Here is a 27594-nt window from a genome sequence, read left to right on the forward strand (position 1 = left end):
AAAAGTCAAGCATCAACACACCGTATTTTTTGGAGTATAGGGGTGTTGTAGGGAAGGAAAACAAGAAAAAAACAAATCTGCCTCTGCCTCCCAGCAATTTATTTCCCAGCAACCAGCAATCAGCACAGGTAATATACACTGTTTACTGTGTATTTCTGTCCATATGTGCCTGACCCATCGAAATAGCAAACAACTGGAGAAATTTACATCATGCCAGTATATTAATGCTCGAACGTTTTCTTAAATGTAATCACACTAACTGTTCCCAATTATTTAAATAGATCTACTCCAAACATGACTAAATCAGGGTTTAACTCAGCTGCCTTATCGCAGTATTATCTGTATGTTGTATACTAACCTGTTACTAGTTAGCTATCTTTGGGGTAAGTCAGTTGTAATTGTGTACACATGAAATTTGCTATAAAAAATAAATGCAAGCCCAAGAAAAGCAGAGCTTCTAGACACAAAGGCTGCTCAGGTCAGAGAGATGTCTTCCTAACTTGGACAGGCTTTATTTATTTATTTATTTATTGGATTTGTATGCCACCCCTCTCCGCAGACTCGGGGCGGCTAACAACAATGATAAAAACAGCATGTAGAAATCCAATTAATAAAACAACTCAAACCCCTTATAATAAAACCAAACATACACACAAACATACCATGCATAACTTGTAATGGCCTAGGGGGAAGGAATATCTTAACTCCCCCATGCCGGGCGGCATAAATGAGTCTTGAGTAGTTTACGAAAGACAGGGAGGGTGGGGGCAGTTCTAATCTCTGGGGGGAGTTGGTTCCAGAGGGCCGGGGCCGCCACAGAGAAGGCTTTTCCACTGGGGCCCGCCAACCGACATTGTTTAGTTGACGGGACCCGGAGAAGGCCAACTCTGTGGGACCTTATCGGTCGCTGGGATTCGTACGGTAGCAGGCGGTTCCGGAGGTAATCTGGTCCCATGCCATGTAGGGCTTTAAAGGTCATGACCAACACTTTGAATTGTGACCGGAAACTGATCGGCAGCCAATGCAGGCCACGGAGTGTTGAAGAAACGTGGGCGAATCTTGGAAGCCCCACGACGGCTCTCGCGACTGTGTTCTGCACGAGGCTTTGCTCAAGAAATCATGTCTTCGTGTCTATGATTCCTACAATTAAGAGAATCATTTGCGATTGTTAAGCTAGTTAACCCAGCTGTGGAGTGAAAGTGGCCCCCCATTGACTTTATTGTCTGAAGATCAACAGAAGCAGATCGCGTGACTCTAGGATATTGCAATTATCGTAAATATGAGCCAGTGCAAAGTTATGCATATCGGGGCAAAGAACCCCAATTATACCTTCCAACTGATGGGGACAAAGCTTTCTGAGACAATCCAAGAAAGGGATCTTGGAGTTTTGGTGGGCAAGTCAATGAAGATCTCAATCCAGTGTGCAGCAGCAGTAAAAAAAGCAAATTCCATGCTTGGCATGATTAAGAAGGGAATCGGAAATAGGTCAGCAAGTGTTGTATTGCCTCTGTACCAATCGATGGTGAGACCACACTTGGAATATTGTGTACAGTTCTGGTCATCGCACCTCAAGAAGGATAGAATGGAACTGGGAAAGGTGCAAAAAAGGGCAACAAGAATGATCAAAGGAATGGAGTCCCTCCCTTATGATGCCAGGTTGCAACGCCTTGGTCTCTTCAGCCTTGAAAGACAGCGTTTAAGGGGTGACTTGATCGAAATGTATAAAATCATGCATGGAATAGAAAAGGTGGATGGAGAAAAATTCTTTCCTCTATCACACAATACTAGGGTGAGGGGGCCCTCCCTAAAGCTCATAGGTAAGAAAGCGAGGACAAATAAAGGGAAATATTTCTTCACCCAGAGGGTCGTTGGTTGATGGAATTCACTTCCAGAAGAGGTCGTGACAGCTGTCAGCCTGGATAGCTTCAAGTCAGGATTAGACAGATTTATGGATGCCAAGTGAATCAAAGGTAGTTTTTGAAACAGATGTCCAAGTGCCTCCTCTTATGTTTGAGGCAGGCAGGATTCCCTTGGGTTCCATTTGTTGGGGGTCAAGGGAAAGGGAGGGTCTTGCCTTCTCTTTCTGCTCAAGATCCCCATGGACAATTGGTGGGCCATTGTCTGACACAGAATGCTGGACTCCATGGGCTTTGGCCCGATTCAGCATTGGCTCTTCTTATGTTCTTATGTTCCAGTTGCTAAGCATCCAGATTCTGATCATGTGAGCAAAATGATGCTGCAATGTTTTTTAAGTGTGAAAAACAGTCACTTTTTTCAGTGCCTTTGTCACTTTGAACACTAAATGAAACATCACAAGTCGAGGACTACCCATGTTGTTGTTGTGGTTGTTGTTCTTCTTATTAATTATTATTAATTGGACTTTTATGCCACCTCTCTCTGAGGACTCAAGGCAGCTTACAACATATAATAAAACAATATATAACATCTTAAATCCAATTAAATAAATTTAATTAAATTGCCTTCATTCTGTTTGTTTGTTTGTTTGTTTGTTTATTCATGTTTGTTTGTTTGTTTGTCCAGTCATAAAATTTGTAGGCTGCCCATCTTGCTGCAAGGTAACGCTCACTAAATCATGTATAATGTGAGCTTTTAAGTTATTCTATTTAATGTGAAGGCTGCCATAAATTTATATGAATCTCAGCAGATGTTTTACTTCTAAGTCTGAATGCAAGTTTTGCTTTGGATTGATCTCAGTTCAACTTTGTTTCCGCACCTCATTACTTTGTGAAAATTAATGTCCGTTGTGCTATCCCGGCCAATTATCTGCATGATATATTTGGGGAAAGCGGTTTTTCTCTCTTTCTGCTTTATTTTTATTACTCTGGATAATAAGAATTTATAGGCTTCTGGGCTTATTTAATATTTCACGAACATTTACGTATGATTACCACCAGCACAAATAAAATAGAATAGAATAGAACAGAATAGAATTATTTATTGGCCAAGTGTGATTGGACACAAGGAATTCATCTTGGTTTTAAATCTCAGTGTACATAAAAGAAAAAATAAATTAGTCAAGAATCATTAGTTACAATACTTAATGATAGTCCAGGTACAAATAAACAATCAAATCCTATTAGGAACTGGTCAATATAAATTGTAAGGATGCACACAACAAAGTTACAGCCATACAGTCATTTGTAGGAGGAGATGGGTGATGGGAACGATCAGAAGATTAATAGTAGTGCAGCCTTAGTGAATAGTTTGACAATGTCGAGGGAATTATTTGTTTAGCAGAGTGATGGCATTCAAGAAAAAAATACTTGTCCTATCGTGCAGTTCTCTATAGCGTTGTTTTGAGGGTAGGAGTTGAAGTTGTCACTTTTTTTCAGTGCCGTTGTAACTTTGGTCATAAAACAAGTGGTTATAATTCAGGGACTGTCTGCAATGTTACTGCAGGTTGCTAGAGTTAACCCTTAAGTCCCTCCAGGTGGCTGCGATCTCATTCTGCCTGGTTTCAGGAATTAGGCAGACAAGGGGGACATTTGCCCAGGTTCGCCTGGTGCACCAGTTGCGGCCCTATCTGGATCGGGACTCACTGCTCACAGTCACTCACGCCCTCATCACCTCGAGATTCGACTACTGTAATGATCCCTACATGGGGCTACCTTTGAAAAGTGTTCGGAAACTTCGCAGTCTGCATTGGTTGCCAATCAATTTCCGGTCACAATTCAAAGTGTTGCTTTTGACCTATAAAGCCCTTCATGGCATCGGACGAGAATATCTCCGGGACCTTCTTCTGCCGCACAAATCCCAGCAACTGATTAGGTCCCACAGAGTTGGCCTTCTCCAGGTCACATCGACTAAACAATGTCGTCTGGCGGGTCCCAGGGGAAGAGCCTTCTCTGTTGCGGCCCCGACTCTCTGGAACCAGAACTGCCCCCACCCTCCTTGCCTTTCGTAAACTCCTTAAAACCCACCTCTGCCGTCAGGCATGGGGGAATTGAGGCACCCCCCCCCCCCCCGGGCCTATACAATTTATGTATGGTATGTTTGTGTGTATGTCTGTTTTAATAATGGGGATTTTAAAAGTTTTTTAAATTTATTAGATTTGTTATGAATTGTTTCATTGTATGCTGTGAGCCGCCCCGAGTCTATGGAGAGGGGCGGCATACAAATCTAATAAATAAATACATAAATAAGTTTAGATTAGATTACTAGAGTTGGAAGGGGCCTTGTAGGTCATCTAGTCCAACCCCTCGCTCAGGCAGGAGTTCCTACACGATTTCAGACAAATGACAGTCCAATCTCCTTGAAAAGTCTCAAGTGTTGGAGCTCTCACAACCACCGCAGGCAAGCTGTTTCATTGGTTGCTCACTCTCTATAAGAAAGCTATCTAGACAGAAGGTTTAAAATTTATTTTTATGTTATGATAGATTATGTCTACCTTGTCGAAATGATAGAATTTATTTTCATAAAACAATTATATGAGACAAAGAAAATAATTGCTTATTCAATATCACATGTTGACATTATGATGTATTTACTCTTCCTTCTTCATATCTGTAAATTTGTAATATAATAAAAACTATTTTAAAAAAAAGAAAAGAAAGTTTCTCCGTATTTCCAGGTTGAATCTCTTCTTGGTCAGGTTCTATCCATTAACCCTTGTCTGGTCTTCTGGTGCTTTGGAAAACAGCCTGACACCCACCCACCCCCTCTGTGGCAGCTCTTCATATATTGGAAGACTGCTATCGTGTCTCCCCTGGTCCTTCTCTTTGCCAGACTGGCCAGGTCCAGTTCCTGCAACTGCTCTTCATAAGTTTTAGTTGTCAGGCCCCAGGTTAATATGTGAATTGAAAGGCTGGCCTGACACAGTATGGTAGAAAGAAAATAAACCCCCACACACAGGGGAGTGAGAGATTATGCCACGTAGCACACATTCCTTCACGCAGAATCTAAAGTCCTGAACACAGGAAGGAATTAGAAATCCCTGCATTGGATTTGTCCTGATGATTGCCCTTGTGGGTGTGGGGATAGTGTTCTGTCGGGCTCTCTGGTAGAATCCTCCCAAAAATTCACAGGTACAAATTTCAGACACACGTTTGAAAATTCAAAACAATGTTCTTTATAATGAAAATTCACTTTAACCAAGCCCTCTTTTGGGATAGCAAAGAGCACTCGTCTCCAAACAAACTGGTAATTTGTACAAGTCCCTTATCAGTTCTGTGATAATTAACTTGCAGCTGTGAGGCAATTCACAGTCCTTCTTTCACAAAATGAAACACACTTTGCTCTGGTATAGTTTCAAAGCGGGGGAAAATCAGCACACAAAAAGTCAAAGTCAGTAAAGCAGTCACGAATCACAATGATCAGATAATCCTCCACAATGGCCAAACCCACAGGCTGCTATTTATAGCAGCCTCACTAATGACCACAGCCCCACCCCAACCACAGGTGGCCTCATTTTCTTTGATAATAATCTCTCAGTTGTTGTTGCCTATGCATCGCTCTCCGCATGCGTGGCTGTATCATTAACTCTTGTTCCGAATCCAAGGAGGAGCTAGATAATTGATCTCCTTCTGAGCTGTCTGCCCCACTCTCCTCCCTGTCACTCATGTCTTCTTGGTCAGAGGAGCCTTCATCAGCAGATTCCCCCGGGGGCAAAAGAGGCCTGCAGCATGTGGATGTCTCCCCCACACCCACAGTCCTTGGGGCAGGAGCTGGGCCAGAGCTAACCACAACAAATAGGAGATGAGCTTTTGACCTGGATGTGATCTTAAGGGACCTTAAGTTGGAATGAACCATGCTGAATCCAAATTGGCTTTGTTAAATAAATTGACTACACTAAAGAAAGAAGACGTGGACGTTTATTTATTTTCTCAGATGCTGGGTCTTGGTTCACGTGACATTAGTTTCCATTCCCCTAATCATCCTGGTTGCTCTCTTCTGCACCTTCTCTAGCATTTTAATGTCTTTTCTGTAGTGTGGTGACCAAAACTGGATCCAGTACTCTAGGTGTGGCCTAACTAAGGTCTTCTAGAATGGTATTAATACCTCTCTAATCCTAGATTGTATCCCTCTATTAAGTATTAAGCCATACAGGCCATCGCTATGCTATATTGATTAAATTGTGTTGACTTTCTCCTTTTCTTTAGACCGTTCCCAGTTCAACTGGAAAACCCACATGTTATTGATAAACATCAAATTTGTGTAGGAATCATCTCCAAAGGACCGGATGGAGTTTTGCTGTCTTCCGCTTACGAAAAAAGGTAATGAATTATTTTCTGTTTGTTATCCCCCCAGCTTTTAAAAATTATTATTATTATTGTTATGATGATGATGATGATGATGATGATGTTCACTTAAGCATGCAATGGTAAATATACATTGATATACTGAACTAGTATTAATTAATTAATTAATTAATCTTCACTAATTTCACAGATAAATCTTAGTAGGATTGATAAATTGAAAAGACACTATTGCAAATTTGTCCTTGTTCTTGAATCATACCCTGAGCATTCTTTATTTGTCATATCTCATCTTATCACGGTGTTCCTCTTTAAAAGGTGACAGCCGCCCAGCTGTCACCTTTTAAAACAGCCAGGGAGCTTCTCGGTGTTCTCCCGAACCCGAACTTTTTGGGTTCGGGAGGCCGCTGAGAAGTGCTGCCGCCTGGCTGTCACCTTCTGAAACAGCCCGGGGGCTTCTCGGCATTCTCCTGAATGCCGAACCTGGAAGTTCGGCAAACGTTTGGGTTCAGGTTCCGGAGGCCGCCGAGAAGCGCCCGGCTGTTTCAGAAGTTTACAGCCGGGCGGTGGCGCCCAGTGGAGCGCCGTTTTTGCGATTGGCAGCGGTGTTTTCGGACGATCTAGAGGCTGAAATGGAGGTGGGGAATCCCAATAGGGAATTCCATGGGCGGAGCTTTGACGTCATGAAGACGTCCTTCCTGGTTGGCCGAAACGTGGCTTTGGGTTCGGGAGAACGCCGAGAAGCCCCGCTGCTGTTTTTAAAAGGTGACAGCCAGGCGGCGGTGCCCAGCGGAGCGCCATTTTGCAATTCCCCCCCCCCCGCACGCATTAATCGCTTTTACATTGTTTCCTATGGGAAACATTGTTTCGTGTTACGAACTTTTCTCCTTACAAACCTTCTTCCAGAACCAATTAGGTTCGTAAGACGAGGTATTACTCTATATCGGTTTAGACATTGCATATGAAATAAGGAGGAAAGGGTGGGCCTATTATGCATGCAATGATTAAATCGATCTTCATTACATAAAAGCAAGCATCTCTTCAGTGGGATTTTACACTCTGATAAAGTCAGCAGGGGCTGATGAAAGCTTAGTAGTTTTTTACCGTGTTTCCCCGATAGTAAGGCAGTGTCTTACTATCTTTTTACCCCCAAAAGCCCCACTGTGTCTTACTTTGGGGGTATGTCTTATATTGTCCTGGGCACCGGGGGCCGGCTCGTCTTCGGGCTTTGGCCCGGGCGAGGCCTCTTCTCCTCCGGGCGGGCGGCGTTAGGCGTCCACCCACCCCCAGCCCCGTACCGCTTTACGGGCCGGACGATTGGGGGGGCGGGGGGGGGGGCGAGGCAAAGGAAGTGAAGGGAACTACGGGCGCCGGGTAGGCGCGGAGCCAGGTGCGAGCGTCGCGGCACGCGTGTCCTTTCAGACCCCCCCCCCCCGCCGTTTCCCGCCTCCACTCACCAAATTGACAGGGTGAAGGTAGCCGTTCCCGGAGGGCTCTTCTTGCCCGGGTTTTTTTTACGCGCCTTGCCCGCCGCCGCGCCCCGGCCTTTCCCCGGGGAGCCCCGCTAAGCCTTCTGCGCCTGACTCGGCGAGGCGAGAGGGAAGAAGGAGAAGCGCAAGTGGATGCGGAGCGCCCGGGAGGCATTTATCCGCCCAGGAGGCATTTATCCGTCCTTCGCTTTGACGGCGCTGGTCCGAAGCGAGCCGAGCGGGCGGACCAGCGCCGTCAAAGCGAAGGACGGATAAATGCCTCCCGGGCGGATAAATGCCTCCCGGGCGCTCCGCATCCACTTGCGCTTCTCCTTCTTCCCTCTCGCCGAGTCAGGCGCAGAAGGCTTAGCGGGGACCAGCGCCGTCCTTCGCTTTGCCAAGCCGGGGAAGAGGCGGTGGCGCCGTGGCAAGGCGAAGGACGGCGCTGGTCCGAAGCGAGCCGAGCGGAGGGGAGCGCCGTCCTTCGCCTCGCCGCCACCGCCTCTTCCCCGGCTTGGCAAAGCGAAGGATGGCGCTGGTCCGAAACGCCACAAGCCCTTTCAGCGGAAGATGGAGAATTCTTCTATGTTTCTAATCCAGGCTCGCCAATCCGGAAATGCGAGGCGAAGGACGGCGCTGGTCATCAGGCTCCCCCCCCCCCGGCAATACCCCCGTGTTTCCCCGAAAGTAAGACATATGTCTTACTTTCTGGGTATGGCTTATATTAGCCAACCCCCCTGAAACCCCCCATATGTCTTACAATCGGGGGGGTCTTACTATCGGGGAAACACGGTAGTAGTTTTAAATATTTTTTTAAACGTTCCAGAGATCATGATGTCTATTGCTTATCTGTCTGTCTGTCTGTCTGTCTGTCTGTCTGTCTGTCTATCCTCCCATCTCTCCTTATTTTTCCTCCCTCCCTCCATCTATCTAATTAAGTGACCATTTAAAGTTACAACAGCACTGAAAAATAGTGAGCGTTTTTCACACTTAAGACGGTTGCAGCTTCCTCGTGGTCATGTGATCCTACTTGTGACCATTGCCGTGTCCCAGGGTCACGTGATGAGGTTTTGCTCCTGACAAGCAGACTCAATGGGGAAGCCAGATTCACTTAACAACCATCTTATTAACTTATCAGCTGTGATAATTTACTGAACAAGTGTGAGAAGAAAGGTCACAAAATGGGGCATGACTCAATCAATCCTTTGGGTTCGATTGTCGTTGTAAGCCAAGGACGACCTGTAGCTGATTGGGAATTTTAGAGTAACAGGTGGAAAGATTGCAGTCAGCTTGTCTGTGCTGGAGACCACAAACGGGTAATTTCATTCCTGAAAAACAATTCCATATAGCCTGGAAAGGCGTGGAAAGCCATTTTAGCACCACGAACTGAGCATTCAAATGAAATGCTCGATGAAAGAGATTCATTTACTTTCCCTCAAAATTATTGTGACAACCCAACAGTATGTCCTGCAACGCTGATGGAATTCCTTCTCTCTTCATTTACAGATTTACAAATGAATATCTGTCCTCCATTGGGAAAACCATAGGTAAAGCAGAAAGAATCTGGGTGCAAATCAGGACTGAATGCTGCAATGCACTTGATAGGGTACACATCTGGAGGAATGAGTGAGGAGATAAGCCAGATGTTTCACTGCCCTTGGTGATACTTTAAAAGCTGGTGGGCTCTAAAATCTCTTTCTGGAACCACTCTTGGAAAGCAGCTATCAGTGCAGAGTACTCAAAGGGGTGTTGCAATTTCAGGTTATACTGCATAATGCGGGGGGGGGGGGGGTTGTCTTCATCGTATAACATTGGCCTGTCTCCACCCAGGCAGGGAAGGGATAGCAATAGCACTTAGACTTATACAGTAGTCCCTCGCTATACCGCGCTTCACCTACTGTGGCTTCACTTCATCGCGGGTTTCTGAGGAAGTCGATCGGCAGATTTAAACAGCCCGCCGAACTTGATCGGCAGGTTTTTAAAAAAATATATATATCTAAAATAGTAAGTACTGTATTTAAATACTGTATCTAAAATAAATACTGTGTGGGAAGGGGTTATAAACACTTAAAACAATGAAAACTTACCAAACAATTACAATATAAATACTTAAATAAGTACTATTTAAGTACTACTTACCTGGAAGGGCAGAAAGGACAAGGCGTGCTCAATGAGAAGGCGCATTAGCCGTTTGGAGTAGAAAATAAACTCATCCCGGCTTGTCTCTTTGTTTCTGGAAAGAATTTTTTTTAAAAAGGATGAGACATAAAATGGGTGTAATGGTGTGTGAGAATGAATTTTGGAGACAGGGAGATGACACACTGCCTATGAAACAGGCAGATTAAGAGCAGAAACCCGCGATGAAGTGAAGCCGCAGTAGGTGAAGCGCGATATAGCGAGGGACTACTGTACTGCATTCTAACCACTGTGCCAGAGCACTTGCGTGTTGCAAATCCTCTTCTGTTGGTTGAAAGCTTTTAGAGTCAGAGAGCATCTTTGATGTATTTATTCTTGTACCCCAACATTTTCCATTTCATTTCATTTCATTTATTCGATTTGTATGCTGCCCCTCTCCAGAGACTCGGAGCAGCTCACAACACAAAACATGATACAAATCCATCAATAAAAAAAGCAATTTAAAACCCTATGTATAAAAAAACAATCATACACCTCATACACCTCAGACAAATCTTGCGTAAAACGGGAAACGGCCCGGGGGAGTCAATTTCCCCATGCCTGACGGCAGAGGTGGGTTTTGAGGAGGTTTTTTAGCGCTAGGAGGAAGATTGCTGAGAGATTGAGATTTTTGCTTTGCTAACGAAAGTGATTTTCACCCAATGTTTGCACTTATGACCATCGCAGCATCCCACCATCATGTGATCAAAATTTAGACACTTGACAACTGGCGTGCACTTACGGCGGTTTCAACGTCCCAAGTCACATGATCGTCATTTGCGACCTTCCCAAAAATTCAATGGGAGAAAGCAGATTTGCTTAATGAATGCATGATTCCCATAATAATAATAATAATAATAATAATAATAATAATAATAATAATAATAATAATAATAACTTTTATTTATTTATTTATTCATTCATTCATTCATTCATTCATTCATTCATTCATTCATTTATTTATTGTTAGAGTTGAAAGGGACCATGTAGGTCATCAAGTCCAACCCCCTGCCTGAGCAGGAATCCTAAAGCACCCCAGCCAAATGGCAGTCCAATCTCCTCTTGAAAGTGTCCAGAGTTGGGGAGTTCACAACCTCCGCAGGCAGGTTGTTCCAATGGTTGATCGCTCTGACCATCAGGAAGTTCTTCCTTACTTCTAGGTTGAATCTCTCCTTGGTCAGCTTCCAGACGTTGTTTCTCGTCCGGCCCTCTGGTGCTCTGGAGAATAGAGTGGCCCCCTCCTCTCTGTGGCAACCCCTCATATACCTATATACAGCTATCATGTCCCCTCTGGCCCTCCTTTTCTCTAGGCCAGTGTTTCCCAACCTTTTTTGAGTCGCGGCACATTATTCATATTTTCAAAATCCCGGGGAACACTGAAAGGGGGGGGGCGGGGCGGGGGGGAGGGCTAAAGAAAAGTTTGGACAAAAAACCCCTCTCTCTTCCTCCCTTTCGCTCTATTTCTCCCTCTTTCTCTTTTCCTTCCTTCCCTTCTTTCTCTCTCTCCATCCCTCTTTCTTTCTTTCTCTCTTTTTTGCTCTCTTTCTCTCTCCCTCCTTCCCTTCCTCTATGTCTTTCTCTCTCCTTTGCTCTCTCTCTCTCTCTGTCTCTCTTGCTATCTCTTTCTTGCTTTTCTCTCTCTTGCTCTCTCTCTCTCTTTCACTGTCTTGCTATATGTCTCTTTCTTTCTCTTTGCCTCTCTTGCTATCTCTCTTTCTTTCTCTTTCTCTCTTTCTCTCTCTCTGTCTCTCTTGCTATGTCTCTCTTTCTTTCTCTTTCTCTCTCTCTCTGTGCCTCTCTTGCTAAGTCTCTCTTTTTCTCTTGCTATGTCTCTCTTTCTTTTTCTCTCTCTCTGCCTCTCTTGCTATGTCTCTCTTTCTCTGCCTCTCTTTCTTGCTCTGTCTCTCTCTCTCTGCCTCTCTTGCTATGTCTCTCTTTCTCTCTCTCTCTTTCTCTGCCTCTCTTTCTTGCTCTGTCTCTTTCTCTGCCTCTCTTGCTATGTCTCTCTTTCTCTCTCTCTCTGCCTCTCTTATATGTCTCTCTTTCTTTCTCTCTCTCAGCTGACTGCAAGCGGGAGCCCTGACGGCGGCAGCTGGACGTGCTGCTGGACACCGTATATGCCAGGCCCGCAGCGCCAGCATGTACGACGTCTAGCAGCACGTCCAACCGCCACCGTCAGGGCTCCCGCTTGCAGTCAGCTGAGAGAGAGAGAGAGAGCGCTCCCTCTCGCCGCCGCCATCTCCCCACGACTGCCTGCGGCCACTGCGGCCGCCCCCGCCCCCCGCTCCCATCGCCAGTGCCCTCCCACCGGGCCACAAAGGAAACTTGCCGTCGACGCAGGAGAAGCTCCAGCTGGGCGGGGCGCTGCCGGGTACTTCCGTCTTGGGGCTCCCGCTCGCAGCTGTCAACCGGCTCCTGCTCGATGCCGCGGTTTTCGGCGCTCTCCTGCTGGGTCCCAAAGAAGGAAGGCGGGGAAAAGGTGCGAAGAATAAAGCTCTCCTTCTTCCTGCCTTCCTTCTTTGGCGCCCAGCAGGAGAGCGCCGAAAACCGCGGCATCGAGCAGGAGGCGGAGGACAGCTGCGAGCGGGAGCCCCAGGACGGAAGTACCGGCAGCGCCCCGCCCAGCTGGAGCTTAGCGGCACACCTGGCCATGTCTCGCGGCACACCGGTGTGCCGCGGCACACCGGTTGGGAAACGCTGCTCTAGGCTACCCATGCCCAGTTCCCACAATCTCTCTTCGTAAGTCTTGGTTTCAAGTCCCCTAAGGAGAGGGGCGGCATACAAATCTAATAAATAAATAAATAAATAAATAAATCATTTTGGTTGCTCTTTTCTGCACCTTCTCCAAAGTTTCAATGTCTCTTTTGAAGTGTGGTGACCAGAACTGGATGCAGTACTCCAGATGTGGTCTGACCAGGGCGTAGTAGAGTGGTATTAATACTTCCCTGGTCTTGGAGTGTATGCAGCTTAGGATGGTGTTGGCTTTTTGGCCGCTGCTGCACATTGCTGGCTCATGTTTAGTTGATTATCCACCAAGACTCCAAGATCTCTTTCGCAGTCACTACTGCTAAGCGGGGTTTCTCCCAGGCTGTATGTGTGTCTAGGTTTTTTTTTACTCTTGCTCTTGTCGATGTTGAACATCATGTTGTTGTTGTTGTTGTTGTTATTATTATTATTATTATTATTATTATTATTATTATTATTATTATTAATTAGATTTGTATGCTGCCCCGAGTTTGCGGAGAGGGGCAGCATACAAACCTAATAAATTATTATTATTAATTGCACAGATTTGCTTAATATCAGTGGTGAAAAAAAATCTTAAAGTGGGTTGTGATTCACTTAATAGCTGCCTTGCTTAACAACATACATTCTCAAGTCAACTGCCTGTAGATCAGCAGAGAAATGTCCAAAGGTGTTTTCAAAAGCAAATGTTATCTCAGACTGAAGTCAGATAAAGTTGGTTTAACTCGCTCTATGTTTTATTGCAGTTAATCTTGTCCGTATAGTACCAGATGGACTCCTGATGTTTTTTCCTTCGTATCCGGTCATGGATAAAAGCCTGGAATTTTGGAATGTAGGTGTCTGCTTTGGGGAAAAGACTAGACCAGTGATGGCGAACCTTTTTTTCCCCAGGTGCTGGAAGGGCGTACGTATGCGCTATTGCGCATGTGCGAGTGCCCACACCCATAATTCAATGCCTGGGGAGCACGAAAACAGTTTCCCTCGAGGCTGGAAATGGCCTGTTTCCCAACTTCTGGTCGGCTCGTGTTTTGCCCTCCCCAGGCTCCAAAGACTTCCCTGGAGCCAGGGGTGGGTAAAAAGGTCCTCCCCCATCCCCCCAGAGGCTCTCTGGAAGCCAAAAACACCCTCCCAGAGCCTCTGTGCAAGCCAAAAATCAGCTGGCCGGCACACACATGCACGTTGGAGCTGTGTTAGGGTAACAGTTAAGATCGTTTTTTAAGGTACAATTGGATTGTTATTATTGTTTCCTGTTTTTCTGTACATGCTGTGAGCCGCCCTGAGTCCTCGGAGAGGGGCAGCGTATAAATCCAATTAAATAAAATAAATAAACAGTTCACTGGCCAGCAGATATGGCTCCGTGTGCCCCAGGTTTGCCATCACTGGACTAGACCTTGGATTGGGGGTGGGTGAGGGAATAACCAAATGTGGCCATTTTAAGACTTGTGGATTTCAACTTCAGCAGCCTGCTGGAAAATTCTGGGAATTGAAGTCATAAACGACTTAGATGAGCGAATAGAAGGGGCACTCATTAAATTTGTAGATGACACGACGCTGTGGCAGGAATAAACAACACCCCAGGTGATAGGCTCAGGATTCAGGTGGATCTTCACAGACTTGTTCACTGGACCCTATCCAACAAAATGAAACTCAGTGTAGAGAAAAGTAAGGTTTGCACTTGGGCAAGAAAAACATTACTGTAAAAGACAGACTAGAAATAAAAATTTAAAAAATGTTAACCGAACACCTGCTTGACCTTGATGAATATAAATTACCAGGACCTGACTGATTACATCACAGAATTCTGAAGGAGCTGCCAAATATCATCTCAGAACCATTTTATCACATCTTTTAAAAAATCTCAGAGCACCAGGAAACTATCAGAAGATTGGAAAAGAACTGATATGATTCCTGTCTTCAAAAATGGAAGAAAATAAAATAGACTCAGGAAATTACAGATCAATCAGCCTAATGTCAATACTGTACTTGAAAAATACTGGAAAAAAATAATTAAAAAAACAGATGTGTAAACATCTAAAAACAAAGTAATAACTAGCAGCCAGCATGGGTTTGTTAAAAACAGATTATGCCCAACCGATTTTATTTTATTCGTTGACAAAGTGAGTAAATTAGTAGTCCAGCGAAATGTTGTGGATATACACTGCTCCAAAAAAAAAAATGGAACACCTAAAAAACAGAATATAACTTCAAGTAAATCAAACTTCTGTGAAATCAAACTGTCCACTTAGGAAGCAACACTGATTGACAGTCTATTTCACATGCTGTTGTGCAAATGGAATAGTTGTGCAAATGAAATATTCAATGAGATCTAGGATGTGTTATTTGAGTGTTCCCTTTATTTTTTTGAGCAGTATAGTATATTTAGAATTTAGTAAGCATTTGACAAAGTAGGCCACAACCTACTTCTTGGTAAGCTAGAAAAATGTGGGATAGACAGCACCACCATCAGATGGATCTGTAATTGACAAATTGTACTCAACAAGTAGTCCTTAATGGTGGTATATCTATATGGAAGGAAGGAAGCAGTGGAGTTCCATAAGTTTCCATCTTAGGCCCAGTATTCTTCAAAATCTTCATAAATGACTTAGATGAGGGAATAGAAGGAGAACACATCAAATCTGCAGATGACACTGAGCTGGCAGGAGTAACCAACAACCCAGAAGAGAAGCTCAGGATCCAAAAAGAACTTGACAGACTTAAACAATTGGCCCTATCCAACAAAATGAAATTTAATATGGAGAAAATCAAGGTTTTATACCTGGGCACGAAAAACCAGAAGTGCAAGTACAGATTGGGCGAAACCTAGCTCTAAACAGTAATTGTGAGAGGGACATCATCATCATCATCATCATCATCATCATCATCATTATTATTATTAGTATTATGTCAGTACAACACAGCAAACGAGATCACTATGCTGGATTTCGTATTTCATCACCAGTCGTGCGCTTCCCAAGCACCTAGGACTGTGATGTAGCGGCGAATTATGTTTGCCGATCCCAGTAAAGTGGCCTTTTGCAATTGACAGATGGAGATTTTGTCAATTCCGATGGTTTTCAAATGTCCACTGAGATCCTTTGTTCTCTGTTCCTAGAAGAAGTCCCAGGATTCCCTAGCCAGCCATGCTGGCTGGGGAATTCTGGGAGTTGAAGTCCACAAGTCTTAACGTGGCCAGATTTGGAGACTCCTCCCTTAGATGATGGGGGAGTTCTCCCTATTTTTATTTAATGTTTTCTGTTTCTGTTCTGCTAGGCCAATGATTTTGCAAGGAAAATAGAAGCAATGAAGCCAATGTTTGTAGAACCAAAACGGAAAGGAGTATTTACAGAGGTCAGTGAGATTTCGTTATCCTTGTTTTCCCAAGAAATGACTTTTCTTTCAGGAACCTTGCACAGCCAGTTACCTTATTTATTGATAGCCTTGGCTTAGTGATATTTTCAGAGGCTTTCATAAGCTCTTGCCTGAGCAGGGGAATGGACTAGAACAAGGGTGTCAAACGTGTGGCGTCATGTTGTCATCACATGATGTACCGCAACTTTTATCCTCTTCGCTAAACCAGGGGTGGGTATGGCCAGTGTGTGATGCTTCCGGCCCTGTGGGCTGTACATTTAACACCCCTACACTAGAAGACCTCCAGGGTCCCTTCCAATTCTTCCTCTTCTTCTTCTTCTTCTTCTTCTTCTTCTTCTTCTTCTTCTTCTTCTTCTTCTTCTTCTTCTTCTTCTTCTTCTTCTTCTTCTTCTTCTTCTTCTTGCTGTTGCTGTTGCTGTTGCTGTTGCTGTTATTTATTAAATTTATATGCCACCCCTCTCCGAAGACTCGGGGCGGCTCACAACATATAAAAACAGTATACATCGAAATATAATTAATTAAGATTAGAATTAGGATGCTTGGCTGCATAGCTAGAGGTATAACAAGCAGGAAGAGGGAGATTTTGATACCCTTATATAGAGCGCTGGTGAGACCACATTTGGAGTAGTGTGTTCAGTTCTGGAGACCTCATCTACAAAAAGATATTGACAAAATTGAACGGGTCCAAAGACGGGCTACAAGAATGGTGGAAGGTCTTAAGCATAAAACGTATCAGGAAAGACTTCATGGACTCAATCTGTATAGTCTGGAGGACAGAAGGAAAAGGGGGGACATGATCGAAACATTTAAATATGTTAAAGGGTTAAATAAGGTTCAGGAGGGAAGTGTTTTTAATAGGAAAGTGAACACAAGAACAAGGGGGCACAATCTGAAGTTAGTTGGGGGAAAGATCAAAAGCAACATGAGAAAATATTATTTTACTGAAAGAGTAGTAGATCCTTGGAACAAACTTCCAGCAGATGTGGTTGGTAAATCCACAGTAACTGAATTTAAACATGCCTGGGATAAACATATATCCATTGTAAGATAAAATACAGGAAATAGTATAAGGGCAGACTAGATGGACCATGAGGTCTTTTTCTGCCGTCAGTCTTCTATGTTTCTATTAAGAATTACATTTTAAAAACTAGAAAGCCTATTTACATACATACATATCCATTCAAACAAACCCACTATACAGTGGAACCCCGACATAAGAGCTGCTCTACTTAAGAGCAACTCGAGATAAGAGCTGGGAGGGGAGATATATTTTTGTTCTACTTACAAGCCCAAATTCGAGATACAAGCGCCAAGGAGCTGTCTCCTGAAGCCAAACGCTAACTTCTGCGTTCGGCTTCAGGAGACAGCTGTGAAGCGGCGCGCGTGTTTTAAAAGGTTGCAGCCGGCCTGGGGGGCTCGGGGGGGGGTGCTTGCAGCTTTCTTTCTTGCTCTTTTTCTTTCTCTCTTTTACCTTCCCTTCCTCTATTTCTTCTTTTCTTTCTCCTTCCCACCTTCTTCCCTCCCTCCCTCCCTTCACTCATTCCTCTCTTACTCTCCCCTTTCATAAGTTTCCTTGCTTCCTTCCTCTGTTCCTGTCCCTTCCCCCTTTCTTTCTTTCTTTCTTTCTTTCTTTCTTTCTTTCTTGCTCTTTTTCTTTCTCTCTTTTACCTTCCCTTCCTCTATTTCTTCTTTTCTTTCTCCTTCCCACCTTCTTCCCTCCCTCCCTCCCTTCACTCAATCCTCTCTTACTCTCCCCTTTCATAAGTTTCCTTGCTTCCTTCCTCTGTTTCTGTCCCTTCCCTCTTTCCTTCCTTCCTTCCTACCCTCCGTCCATTCATTCACCCATTCCTCTCTTGATCGCTTAAAGCCGGTCCCTGGTGCAAAAAGGGTTGGGGACCTCTGTGCTACAGGATTGGGTGGCAGAGAAGTTGAACATATGTAAATTTAAAAGTTTAAGAAAGTTTACAAGTTAAGTGAAAGAAACTTCATTATTCATTTATATGTACATGTACATTTCTTCATTAAAAACATGTCTTTCTGCATAATTTAGACTAACTTTGTGAGTTTTTTGAGGGCTGGAACCAATTAAAATTATTTACATTAATTCCTATGGGGAAAAGTCGTTCGAGATAAGAGCTGCTCGACTTAAGAGCCCAGGTCCGGAACGAATTAAACTCGTATCTCGAGGTACCACTGTACATTCATTGGCCAGGGGGTAGAATCTAATAACCCCAAGCTTGGCAGCATAGATGAGTCTTTAGTCTCTTATGGAAGGCGAGGAGGGTGGGGGGCAACACGAATCTCTGGGGGGAGCTGATTCCAGAGGGCCGGCCCCCCCACAGAGAAGGCTCTTCCCTAGATCCCGCCAATTGACATTGTCTAGTTGACGGGACCTGGAGAAGGCCGACTCTGGTCGCTGGGATTCATGCGGCAGGAGGTGATCCCGTAAGAAATCTGGTCCCATTTGCACACTTTCAAATGTGATGTCTTCCCCAGACGCTTCCCCAGTTATCTCTCCAGGTGTCAGCTGAGAGGAGGGTGAACCAGTTCCAGGCACATCTGGAGGGGAATTGGTCAGTAGCTCTGAGCAGCTATCTGAGAGGGATTTGTCTGAAGCTCAGCTGCAGTAGGGCAGCCCTGAGGCTTCAGGTGGAGAAAGCAAACAGCTGCAGGCAATCGGCGATGAGGAAGAGGAATTGCCTGCTGCACCTGATCCAAGGAGACATAGGGCAGAGGAAAGGCAGGCGCAGAGAAGGCTAGCCAGATTGCTCGCGATGAGGCAGCCTGGCCCTTCTTAGTGGGCTGCACCAGAAGCTGCATATTTAGCACAGCAGACAGATATTTGTATTTGTATTTATTAGATTTGTATGCCGCCCCTCTCCGTCGACTCGGGGCGGCTCACAACAGTGATAAAAAATGGTACATAGAGACAAATCTAATAATTAAAATCTAAAATAGCAATTATACATATAAAAAATCTTTAAAAACCCAGTAAATAAAAACATACATACAGTCATGTTGTGCACAGAAACTACATAGGCAAGGGGAAGATGTCTCAGTTCCCCCAAGCTTGACGACAAAGATGGGTTTTGAGGAGTTTACGAAAGGCAAGGAGGATGGGGGCAATCCTAATCTCCGGGGGGAGCTGATTCCAGAGGGTCGGGGCCGCCACAGAGAAGGCTCTTCCCCTGGATCCCGCCAGACGGCATTGTTTAGTCGACGGGACCCGGAGAAGACCAACTCTGTGGGACCTAACCGGTCGCTGGGATTCGTGCGGCAGAAGGCGGTCTCGTAGATAATCTGGTCCGGTGCCATGAGGACATGATGGGAACAACATGTTCAGTTCCTAGCTGTGTGTTTTCTAGTTGTGATTGTTGCCTTGCTTTGGATTGACACCGTGCCTTGACTTGGATCATTCCTTATGAACTCTGGACCTCTGGATTTAATTTTGCCTGGTGGGTTTTGTTTTCATTGGGGAATTTTCAAGTGCCTTTTAGATTCATTGGCCATTGCTCTGTGGACTAGCATTGAGCTGCTTGTGGCTGGACTTAATTGGGACAGCTCTGGGTTTTTGGTGATGGGAATTGAGAGGAAATATGCTGCTCAAAAAAATAAGAGGAAACACTCAACACATCCTAGATCTGAATGAATGAAATACTCTCATTGAATACTTTGTTCTGTACAAAGTTGAATGTGCACAACAGCCTGTGAAATGGATTGTCAATCAGTGTTGCTTCCTAAGTGGACAGTTTGATTTCACAGAAGTTTGATTTACTTGGAGTTATATTGTGCTGTTTAAGTGTTCCCTTTATTTTTTTGAGCAGTGTATTAATAAAACCCGGTAAAGCACAGTTACCTCTGTGTGTTTGCACACGTGTGTGCATTCTATTTGAATTTATCTAATTTTCTCTCCTAGGTTATGGGTGCCTATTATGAAAAGGTTGTCTGCCCGAAATCAAACGGTGCTGTTTTCTTGGCTGTGTGCAGGGGAAAGGTATGTGTCGCCCAAACATATTCCCCAATACCTCGTGATATGAACCCCTCGTCATACGAACTTTTCGAGATACGAACCTGGGGTTCGGAATTTTTTTGCCTCTTCTTACGAACTTTTTTTGCCTTACGAACCCGCCGCCAGGATGCCCCACCTCCGGACTTCTATGAAGTGCCCGTTTTTGCGATCCTAGGATTCCCCTGAGACTCCCCTCCATGGGAAACCCCACCTCCCAGGATCGCAAAAACGGGCGCTCCGCTGGGCGCCACCACCCAGCTGTCACCTTCCGAAACAGCCGGGGCGCTTCTTGGCGTTCTCCCGAATGCCGAACCTGGAAATTCGGCAAAAGTTCGGGTTCGGGAGAACGCCGAGAAGTGTCGCCGCCTGGCTGTCACCTTCGCAGAAGAGCCGTGGAGCTGTCGGCCGGTCGGGAGGCTCAAACGGAGGTGGGGAATCCCAATAGGGAATTCCAGGGGAGGAGCTTTGACGTCATGGAGACGTCCTTCCTGGCCGGCCAAAACGTGGACTCCAGGAATGACGTCTTTGTGACGTCAAAGCTTCGTGACAGACGGGCAGCGGCGCTTCTCGGCATTCTCCTGAAGCCAAACTTTTGCCGAACTTTTCGGGTTCAGCGTTCGGGAAAACGCTGAGAAGCGCCCGGCTGTTTCAGAAGGTGACAGCCGGGCGGCGGTGCCCACCGGAGCGCTGTTTTTGCGGGTTTTGGGGGATGGGCTTGCACACATTAATCGGTTTTCCATTGTTTCCTATGGGAAACATTGTTTCGTCTTACGAACTTTTCATCTTACGAACCTCCTCCCAGAACCAATTAAGTTCATAAGACAAGTTATCACTGTATACTGTATTTAATTACTATACAGTGAACCCTCGAGTTTCGCGTCCTCAAGGATCGCGAAAGGGCTATTTCGCTAGTTTGCAACCCGGAAGTAAACTCCACCATCTGCGCATGCGTGCCCTTCCACGCATGCGTAGATGGTGGAGTTTCCCCGCCGGGCAGAGGCTTCCCTGGGTCTTCCCCCTCTTGCCCCGGTAAGACCCCAGTGGCGGTGGGCTGGAGCGCGAGCTTGGGGCACCCTAGCTCCGCTTCCCAGCTGGGAAGCGGAGCCGGCAACAGCGTGGGCGGGCGGGGCGGCGCACGCGAGCTTGGGGCAGCCTAGCTCCGCTCCCCAGCTGGGAAGCGGATCTAGGGAGTCCCCACCGCGCGCGCGTTGCTGGGGAAAGCGCGCGCGCTTGGGAACATCCCAGCTTCGCTCCCCAGCTGGGAAGCGGATCTAGGGAGTCCCCACCGCGCGCGCGTTGCTGGGGAAAGCGCGCGCGCTTGGGAACATCCCAGCTTCGCTCCCCAGCTGGGAAGCGGATCTAGGGAGTCCCCACCGCGCGCGCGTTGCTGGGGAAAGCGCGCGCGCTTGGGAACATCCCAGCTTCGCTCCCCAGCTGGGAAGCGGATCTAGGGAGTCCCCACCGCGCGCGCGTTGCTGGGGAAAGCGCGCGCGCTTGGGAACATCCCAGCTCTGCTCCCCAGCTGGGAAGCGGATCTAGGGAGTCCCCACCGCGCGCGCGCGTTGCTGGGATGTTCCCAAGCGCGCGCGCTTTCCCCAGCAACGCAGCGCGCGGTGGGGACTCCCTAGATCCGCTTCCCAGCTGGGGAGCGGAGCTGGGATGTTCCCAAGCGAGCGGGGCACCCAGGGAAGCCGTTGCGCGAGCAACGGGGTGGGCGGGCGAAGGGCGGGCGGCAGTAGAAGCAAAAACACCATCTGCGCACGCGCAGATGGTGTTTTTACTTCCGCACCGCTACTTCGCTAAAAATCGATCATCGCGTGGGGTCCTGGAACGGAACCCTCGCGATGATCGAGGGTTCACTGTATACCGTATTTTTCAGACTATGACGTCTCCCCACAAAAAGTGGGTGGAAATGCCTCTGTGTCTTAGAGCGAATGTTGTTGAAGCCTTCTTCCACCCTGCTCTGCATACCCCGTTTTTAGCCCCCTTGCACCCCGTCTTCAGCCCGTTCCAGGCGGCAGGGATCACCGCCGCCTATCGGCACCGAATGGGATGCACAGAAAATGGAATGCGCACAAACTGAAAATGGGACAGGCGGAGACCAAAAATGGGGTGCTCAAAGGCAGCAATATCCGGTGGTGATCCCCACCGCCCGGAACAGCTGATAGGTGGTATTCCAGGAGGCAGATCCAACCACCAATCAGCTGCTAGTGCTAAATCAGGCTGTGCTGAAGCTGACCAGGCTGTTTGCTGCAAGGAGGCAAATTGCTGGCAGGCAGAGGGCAATTTTTTTTTCTTGTTTTACTCCCCAAAAGCTTGGTGCGTCTTATAGTCTGAAAAATAAGGGTATACTGTGGCTGCTCTTAGTTTTTAATGCAGATCCAGAATGAGAGCAAGGTACATTCAAACTGTAGAGTCAATATAAACCTGACTAAGTTCCAGAGCATTGCTTTCAAACTTGTCACAAGGGAAGGACTTCAACTCACAGAATTTCCCAGCCAGCATTTCTGGTAATCTATTTTTCCAGACATCTCAAATATGCCAAGTTTGAAAAACACTGATCGAAACTAAAGTCGGTTTCCTCCCATCCAAGTAATAATCAGATGCAATTCTAGTTAAGTTTGCCAGAAAAGCCTCTCATTGACTACATGCTACCAGCTGAGGCTTCATATGTTATTCATTTTGGACACACTGTACTTCCTCCTGCATATGGCCAATATGTGGGCTGAAGATTTCTGAGAATAGAAGTCTACAAATCTTAAAGTTGCCTAGGCTGAGAAACAGTGTTGTATTGTATGCACCGGAAGTCGTCTTCTGATTCCTCCTGATTCCCAAAGACTGAAAAGAGCACTTGCTTTTCAACTGTGGTGTGATAGAAAACTCTTGATTGTCCTTTGGGCTGGAAGGAGATCCAACCAACCCACCAATCCTAAAGGACATCAATGATTGCCTCAAAAGTGTGTGTGTGTGTGTTTTTAAACAAACAAAACCCTCAAAAGAGTTTTTCCCATCCTTCCGCCATCAGAACTGATGAAGCTTCCTGAATGAAAAGCGAAACTTTTTCTTCTCCTTCTTTCTCAAAGAGAAAACAGTTCCTTTTCAAGGGGAAAAAAATCACCTTTGAGACAACTGTGGCCTGATAACTGAGAATCTCCACAGACATCAATCCTTGGAAGGACAGATGCCGAAACTAAAGCTCAAATGAGCCGCTCCGAGTCCTCGGAGAGGGGCGGCATACAAATCTAATAAATAATAATAATAATAATTATCATTATTATTATTATGTCAATACAACACAGCAAACGAGATCACTATGCTGGATTTCGTATTTCATCACCAGTCGGGCGCTTCCCAAGCACCTAGGACTGCGTGATGTAGCGGCGAATTATGTTTGCCGATCCCATTAAAGCGGCCTTTTGCAATTGACAGATGGAGATTCTGTCAATTCCGATGGTTTTCAAATGTCCACTGAGATCCTTTGGTACTGCGCCCAGCATGCCAAGTACCACTGGGACCACTTTCACTGGCTTATGCCAGAGACGTTGTAACTCGATTTTTAGATCTTTGTATTTCACTAATTTCAATAATAATAATAATAATAATAATAATAATAATAATAATAATAATAATTATTATTATTATTATTATTATTATTATTATTATTATTATTATTAAATGTTTTGGCCACCGAATGAGAAGAGAGGGCTCCTTGGAGAAGGAGTTTGATATCATTTGAGTTTGATAAATTGTTTGATATCATCGACACAATTAACATAAATTTGGGGAAACTGGGAGACACTGGAGGACAGGGCTGGAGTGCTATGGTCCATAGGGCCCAAAGAGTCAGACACAACTTGGCAAGTAAGAGGCTAAAGACTCAAATAATTGTTGACAGTTGGGATGGCAGGTTTTCATTGGCCTCTGCAGAAACCTGTGAGTCCTCAAAAGGGAGCAAAGTTACAATAACAGTAGCACTCAGACTTCTCCCAAAGATGTTTTTTCAGGAGGCCATTGGTCTTCCTTGTTTTTCTTCGAAGCCATTCAAGAAATTTCTTCAGCTCCGACTGGATGGTGGAGAACGGAAAGATCATCTACTACCATCCAGTCAGAGCTGAAGAAGTTTCTTGCAAGAGAAGCGAAACGTCTTTGAAGAAAAACCACAAAATCCCATTGCCTCCTGAAAATGCACCTTTAGGGCGACCATGACCTGGATGCTGAAGAATCTCCATAGACACTATAGACTTCTACACCGCTCAACAATGCTTTCTAATGAGCATTGCATATAGAAGTCTAACTATGGCAATGTCAGCCTATTGTCCCCAACCATCTGACTTCGGAAGGATGCGAGGCTGATTCAACCTTTAACCAGTCCGGATCAAACTCCAGGTTGTGGGCCAAGTTAACCTGCAATACCACATTTAACCACTGCACCATTAGGACTAAGCTGCCACACCATCCATTTTCCAAGGGAAATCTGAATATTTAATACAATGTAAGGCAGCACCTTGGGTCTTGGACAGCTCCCCACAGCCAACTTGTCACAGGACAATTCAATGCTGTATTAATTGGTTCATGCAATTACTTTTATTATTTGTAACCACGTTTTTTTTTAATCGAAATCATTGTAACTCTTGCATTTTGGATTGTCTTTATTATTGTTGACCACCGTTCTGTCAAAATTAATTTAACTTTTGTATTTGTTGAATTGCCCCTTGGCGAGTTGTCCCACTCTGCAAGCGCCTTGATTCTTGCAGACATTTGTCCTTCAGCAGGGCAATGTTGATCAAACTCATTGTTTGCCTTCAGGCTAGCGAAGGTTTGGACTTTGCTGATAAGAATGGACGCGGCGTTATCATCACAGGCATCCCATACCCTCCCCGCATGAACCCCAGGATCATGTTAAAAATACAGTTCTTGGATGAAATGAAGGCAAAAGGTCACAGCAGGCAGGTAAGGAGGCTCCTTAGAGAGGGGAGGGGGTGATGTTGTTTTGATCCTAGAAACATAGAAATCTGACGGCAGAAAAAGACCTCCTGGTCCATCTAGTCTGCCCTTATACTATTTCCTGTATTTTATCTTACAATGGATATATGTTTATCCCAGGCATGTTTAAATTCAGTTACTGTGGATTTACCAACCACATCTGCTGGAAGTTTGTTCCAAGGATCTACTACTCTTTCAGTGAAATAATATTTTCTCACGTTGCTTTTGATCTTTCCCCCAACTAACCTCAGATTGTGCCCCATTGTTCTTGTGTTCACTTTCCTACTAAAAACACTTCCCTCCTGAACCTTATTTAACCCTTTAACATATTTAAATGTTTCAATCATGTCCCCCCTTTTCCTTTTGTCCTCCAGCCTATACAGATTGAGTTCATTAAGTCTTTCCTGATACGTTTTATGCTTAAGACCTTCCACCATTCTTGTAGCCTGTCTTTGGACCCGTTCAATTTTGTCAATATCTTTTTGTAGGTGGGATCTCCAGAACTGAACACAGTATTCCCAATGGGGTCTCACCAGCGCTCTATATAAGGGGATCACAATCTCCCTCTTCCTGCTTCCTCCTAGAGATGTGCCAAAGTTTGAAATTCCAAAACATCCCGTTTTGTGCCAAACGTGTCAAAAATGTTCTTCCAAAACGTTCCATTTTGTCCTTGCAATGGTCTCTGGACTCCGTCAGAAGTATCCTGCCTGTTTTTGAGTTGATCAGCCTGGATTCTAGGTTTTTTTAATGGATTTTTATCCAGATTTCTTGGGCTACGGGCATTGTTGCTGGGTGCTTTTTAAACAAATTAAACTGAGATTTTGCATGGGGGTGGTTGCTGTTTGCCATTGTAACAAGTGAAACAAGAGTTCTTCTTTTCCACTTCAAATATTGTAAAAAGCCTATCAGTAAATCATGATCTTTCCATCTGTTTGCATTCCAGAAGGAATGACGCACAGATTAAATACACGATAAGCTCTTTCATATGGCTAGATTTAATTGGGATTTTGTTTGGGGTAGCAGTTTAGGCTACTTCCAAGAACAGGGCCTGCAACTTTCCCCTGTTCTGACCTACTGCAGATTAAGACACCGAGATGGGGGTTCTCGTAAGAGAGCAGGGGTGAAATTTTTAAACCGTTTTTGATGGTAGGGAAAACAAGTAGAATACTTGGCTGCATAGCTAGAAGTACAACAAGGAGGAAGAGGGAGATTGTGATCCCGCTGTATAGAGCGCTGGTGAGACCCCATTTGGAATACTGTGTCCAGTTCTGGAGACCTCACCTACAAAAAGATATTGACAAAATTGAACGGGTCCAAAGACGGGCTACAAGAATGGTGGAAGGCCTTAAGCATAAAACGTATCAGGAAAGACTTAATGAACTCAATCTGTATAGTCTGGAGCAGTGTTTTTCAACCACTGTGCCGTGGCACACTAGTGTGCCATGAGACATGGTCAGGTGTGCCGCGAAGCTCAGAGAGAAAGAAAGAGAGAGAGAAAGAAAGAGAGAAAGAAAGCAAGAGAGAGAGAAAGCAAGAGAGAAAGAAAGCAAGAGAGAGGGAAAGAGAACAAGAGAAAGAAAGAGAGAGAGCAAGAAAGAGAAAGAAAGCAAGAGAGAGAGAGAGAGAGAAAGAGAGGGAGGGAAGGAGAGAGAGAGAAAGACATAGAGGGACATAGGGAGGGAGAGAGAAAGAGAGCAAAAGAGAGAGGAAGGAAGGAAGAGAAAGAAAGAGGGATGGAGAGAGAGAGAAAGAAAGAGGAAGGAAGGGAGAGAAAGAGGGAGGGAGAAAGAAATAGAGCAAAGGGGAAGAAGAGACAGAGAGAATTATTTTGTCCAAACTTTTTTTAGTCCCCCCCCCCCCCCTTAATGTGCCCCAGGGTTTCGTAAATGTAAAAAATGTGCCTCGGCTCAAAAAAGGTTGAAAATCACTGGTCTGGAGGACAGAAGGAAAAGGGGGGACATGATCGAAACATTTAAATATATTAAAGGGTTAAATAAGGTCCAGGAGGGAAGTGTTTTCAATAGAAAAGTGAACACAAGAACAAGGGGACACAATCTGAAGTTAGTTGGGGGAAAGATCAAAAGCAACGAGAGAAAATATTATTTCACTGAAAGAGTAGTAGATCCTTGGAACAAACTTCCAGCAGATGTGGTTTGTAAATCCACAGTAACTGAATTTAAACATGCCTGGGATAAACATATATCCATCCTAAGATAAAATATAGGAAATAGTATAAGGGCAGAATAGATGGACCATGAGGTCTTTTTCTGCCGTCAGTCTTCTATGTTTCTATGGTCTTTTACTTAAAAAAAAAAAGGCTGGGAATCAAAAACAGAACACAACACTCTAACACAAAGCTGTATTATTTCTGCCCTGTTTTAGTGTTTGTCTGGAAATACCTGGTACAGACAGCAGGCTTCTCGTGCCGTGAACCAAGCTATTGGAAGAGTTATCCGGCATCGGCAAGATTATGGCGCCATTTTCCTCTGCGACCACAGGTGATCTTTCCTTCCGGTAGAATTTTGTACCATTAATGTCAACTTCTTTCTTCTCACCTGCTGAATATAGAGATAAGATAGGTTTGTCCAGGTAGTCCACAACTTATAGCAGGTAATCTAGTGACGTTCAA

The 27594-nt window shown here is 45.1% G+C and overlaps 1 protein-coding gene across 2 annotated transcripts in view; it reads left to right on the forward strand.

Moving 5' to 3' along the window:
• The window catches only part of RTEL1 (regulator of telomere elongation helicase 1), a 152709-nt gene that overhangs the window by 53494 nt on the left and 71621 nt on the right, over positions 1-27594 (forward strand). For both annotated transcript variants that reach the window (XM_070744420.1, XM_070744422.1), the window contains exons 18-24: positions 6120-6233; positions 9191-9231; positions 13351-13436; positions 15875-15952; positions 19890-19967; positions 24789-24932; positions 27348-27463. In XM_070744420.1, the coding sequence (XP_070600521.1) occupies positions 6120-6233; positions 9191-9231; positions 13351-13436; positions 15875-15952; positions 19890-19967; positions 24789-24932; positions 27348-27463 (657 nt within the window). The remainder of the gene's footprint in view (positions 1-6119; positions 6234-9190; positions 9232-13350; positions 13437-15874; positions 15953-19889; positions 19968-24788; positions 24933-27347; positions 27464-27594) is intronic.

Source organism: Erythrolamprus reginae, chromosome 3, assembly GCF_031021105.1.
Source record: "Erythrolamprus reginae isolate rEryReg1 chromosome 3, rEryReg1.hap1, whole genome shotgun sequence".
Classification (NCBI taxonomy): domain Eukaryota; kingdom Metazoa; phylum Chordata; class Lepidosauria; order Squamata; family Dipsadidae; genus Erythrolamprus; species Erythrolamprus reginae.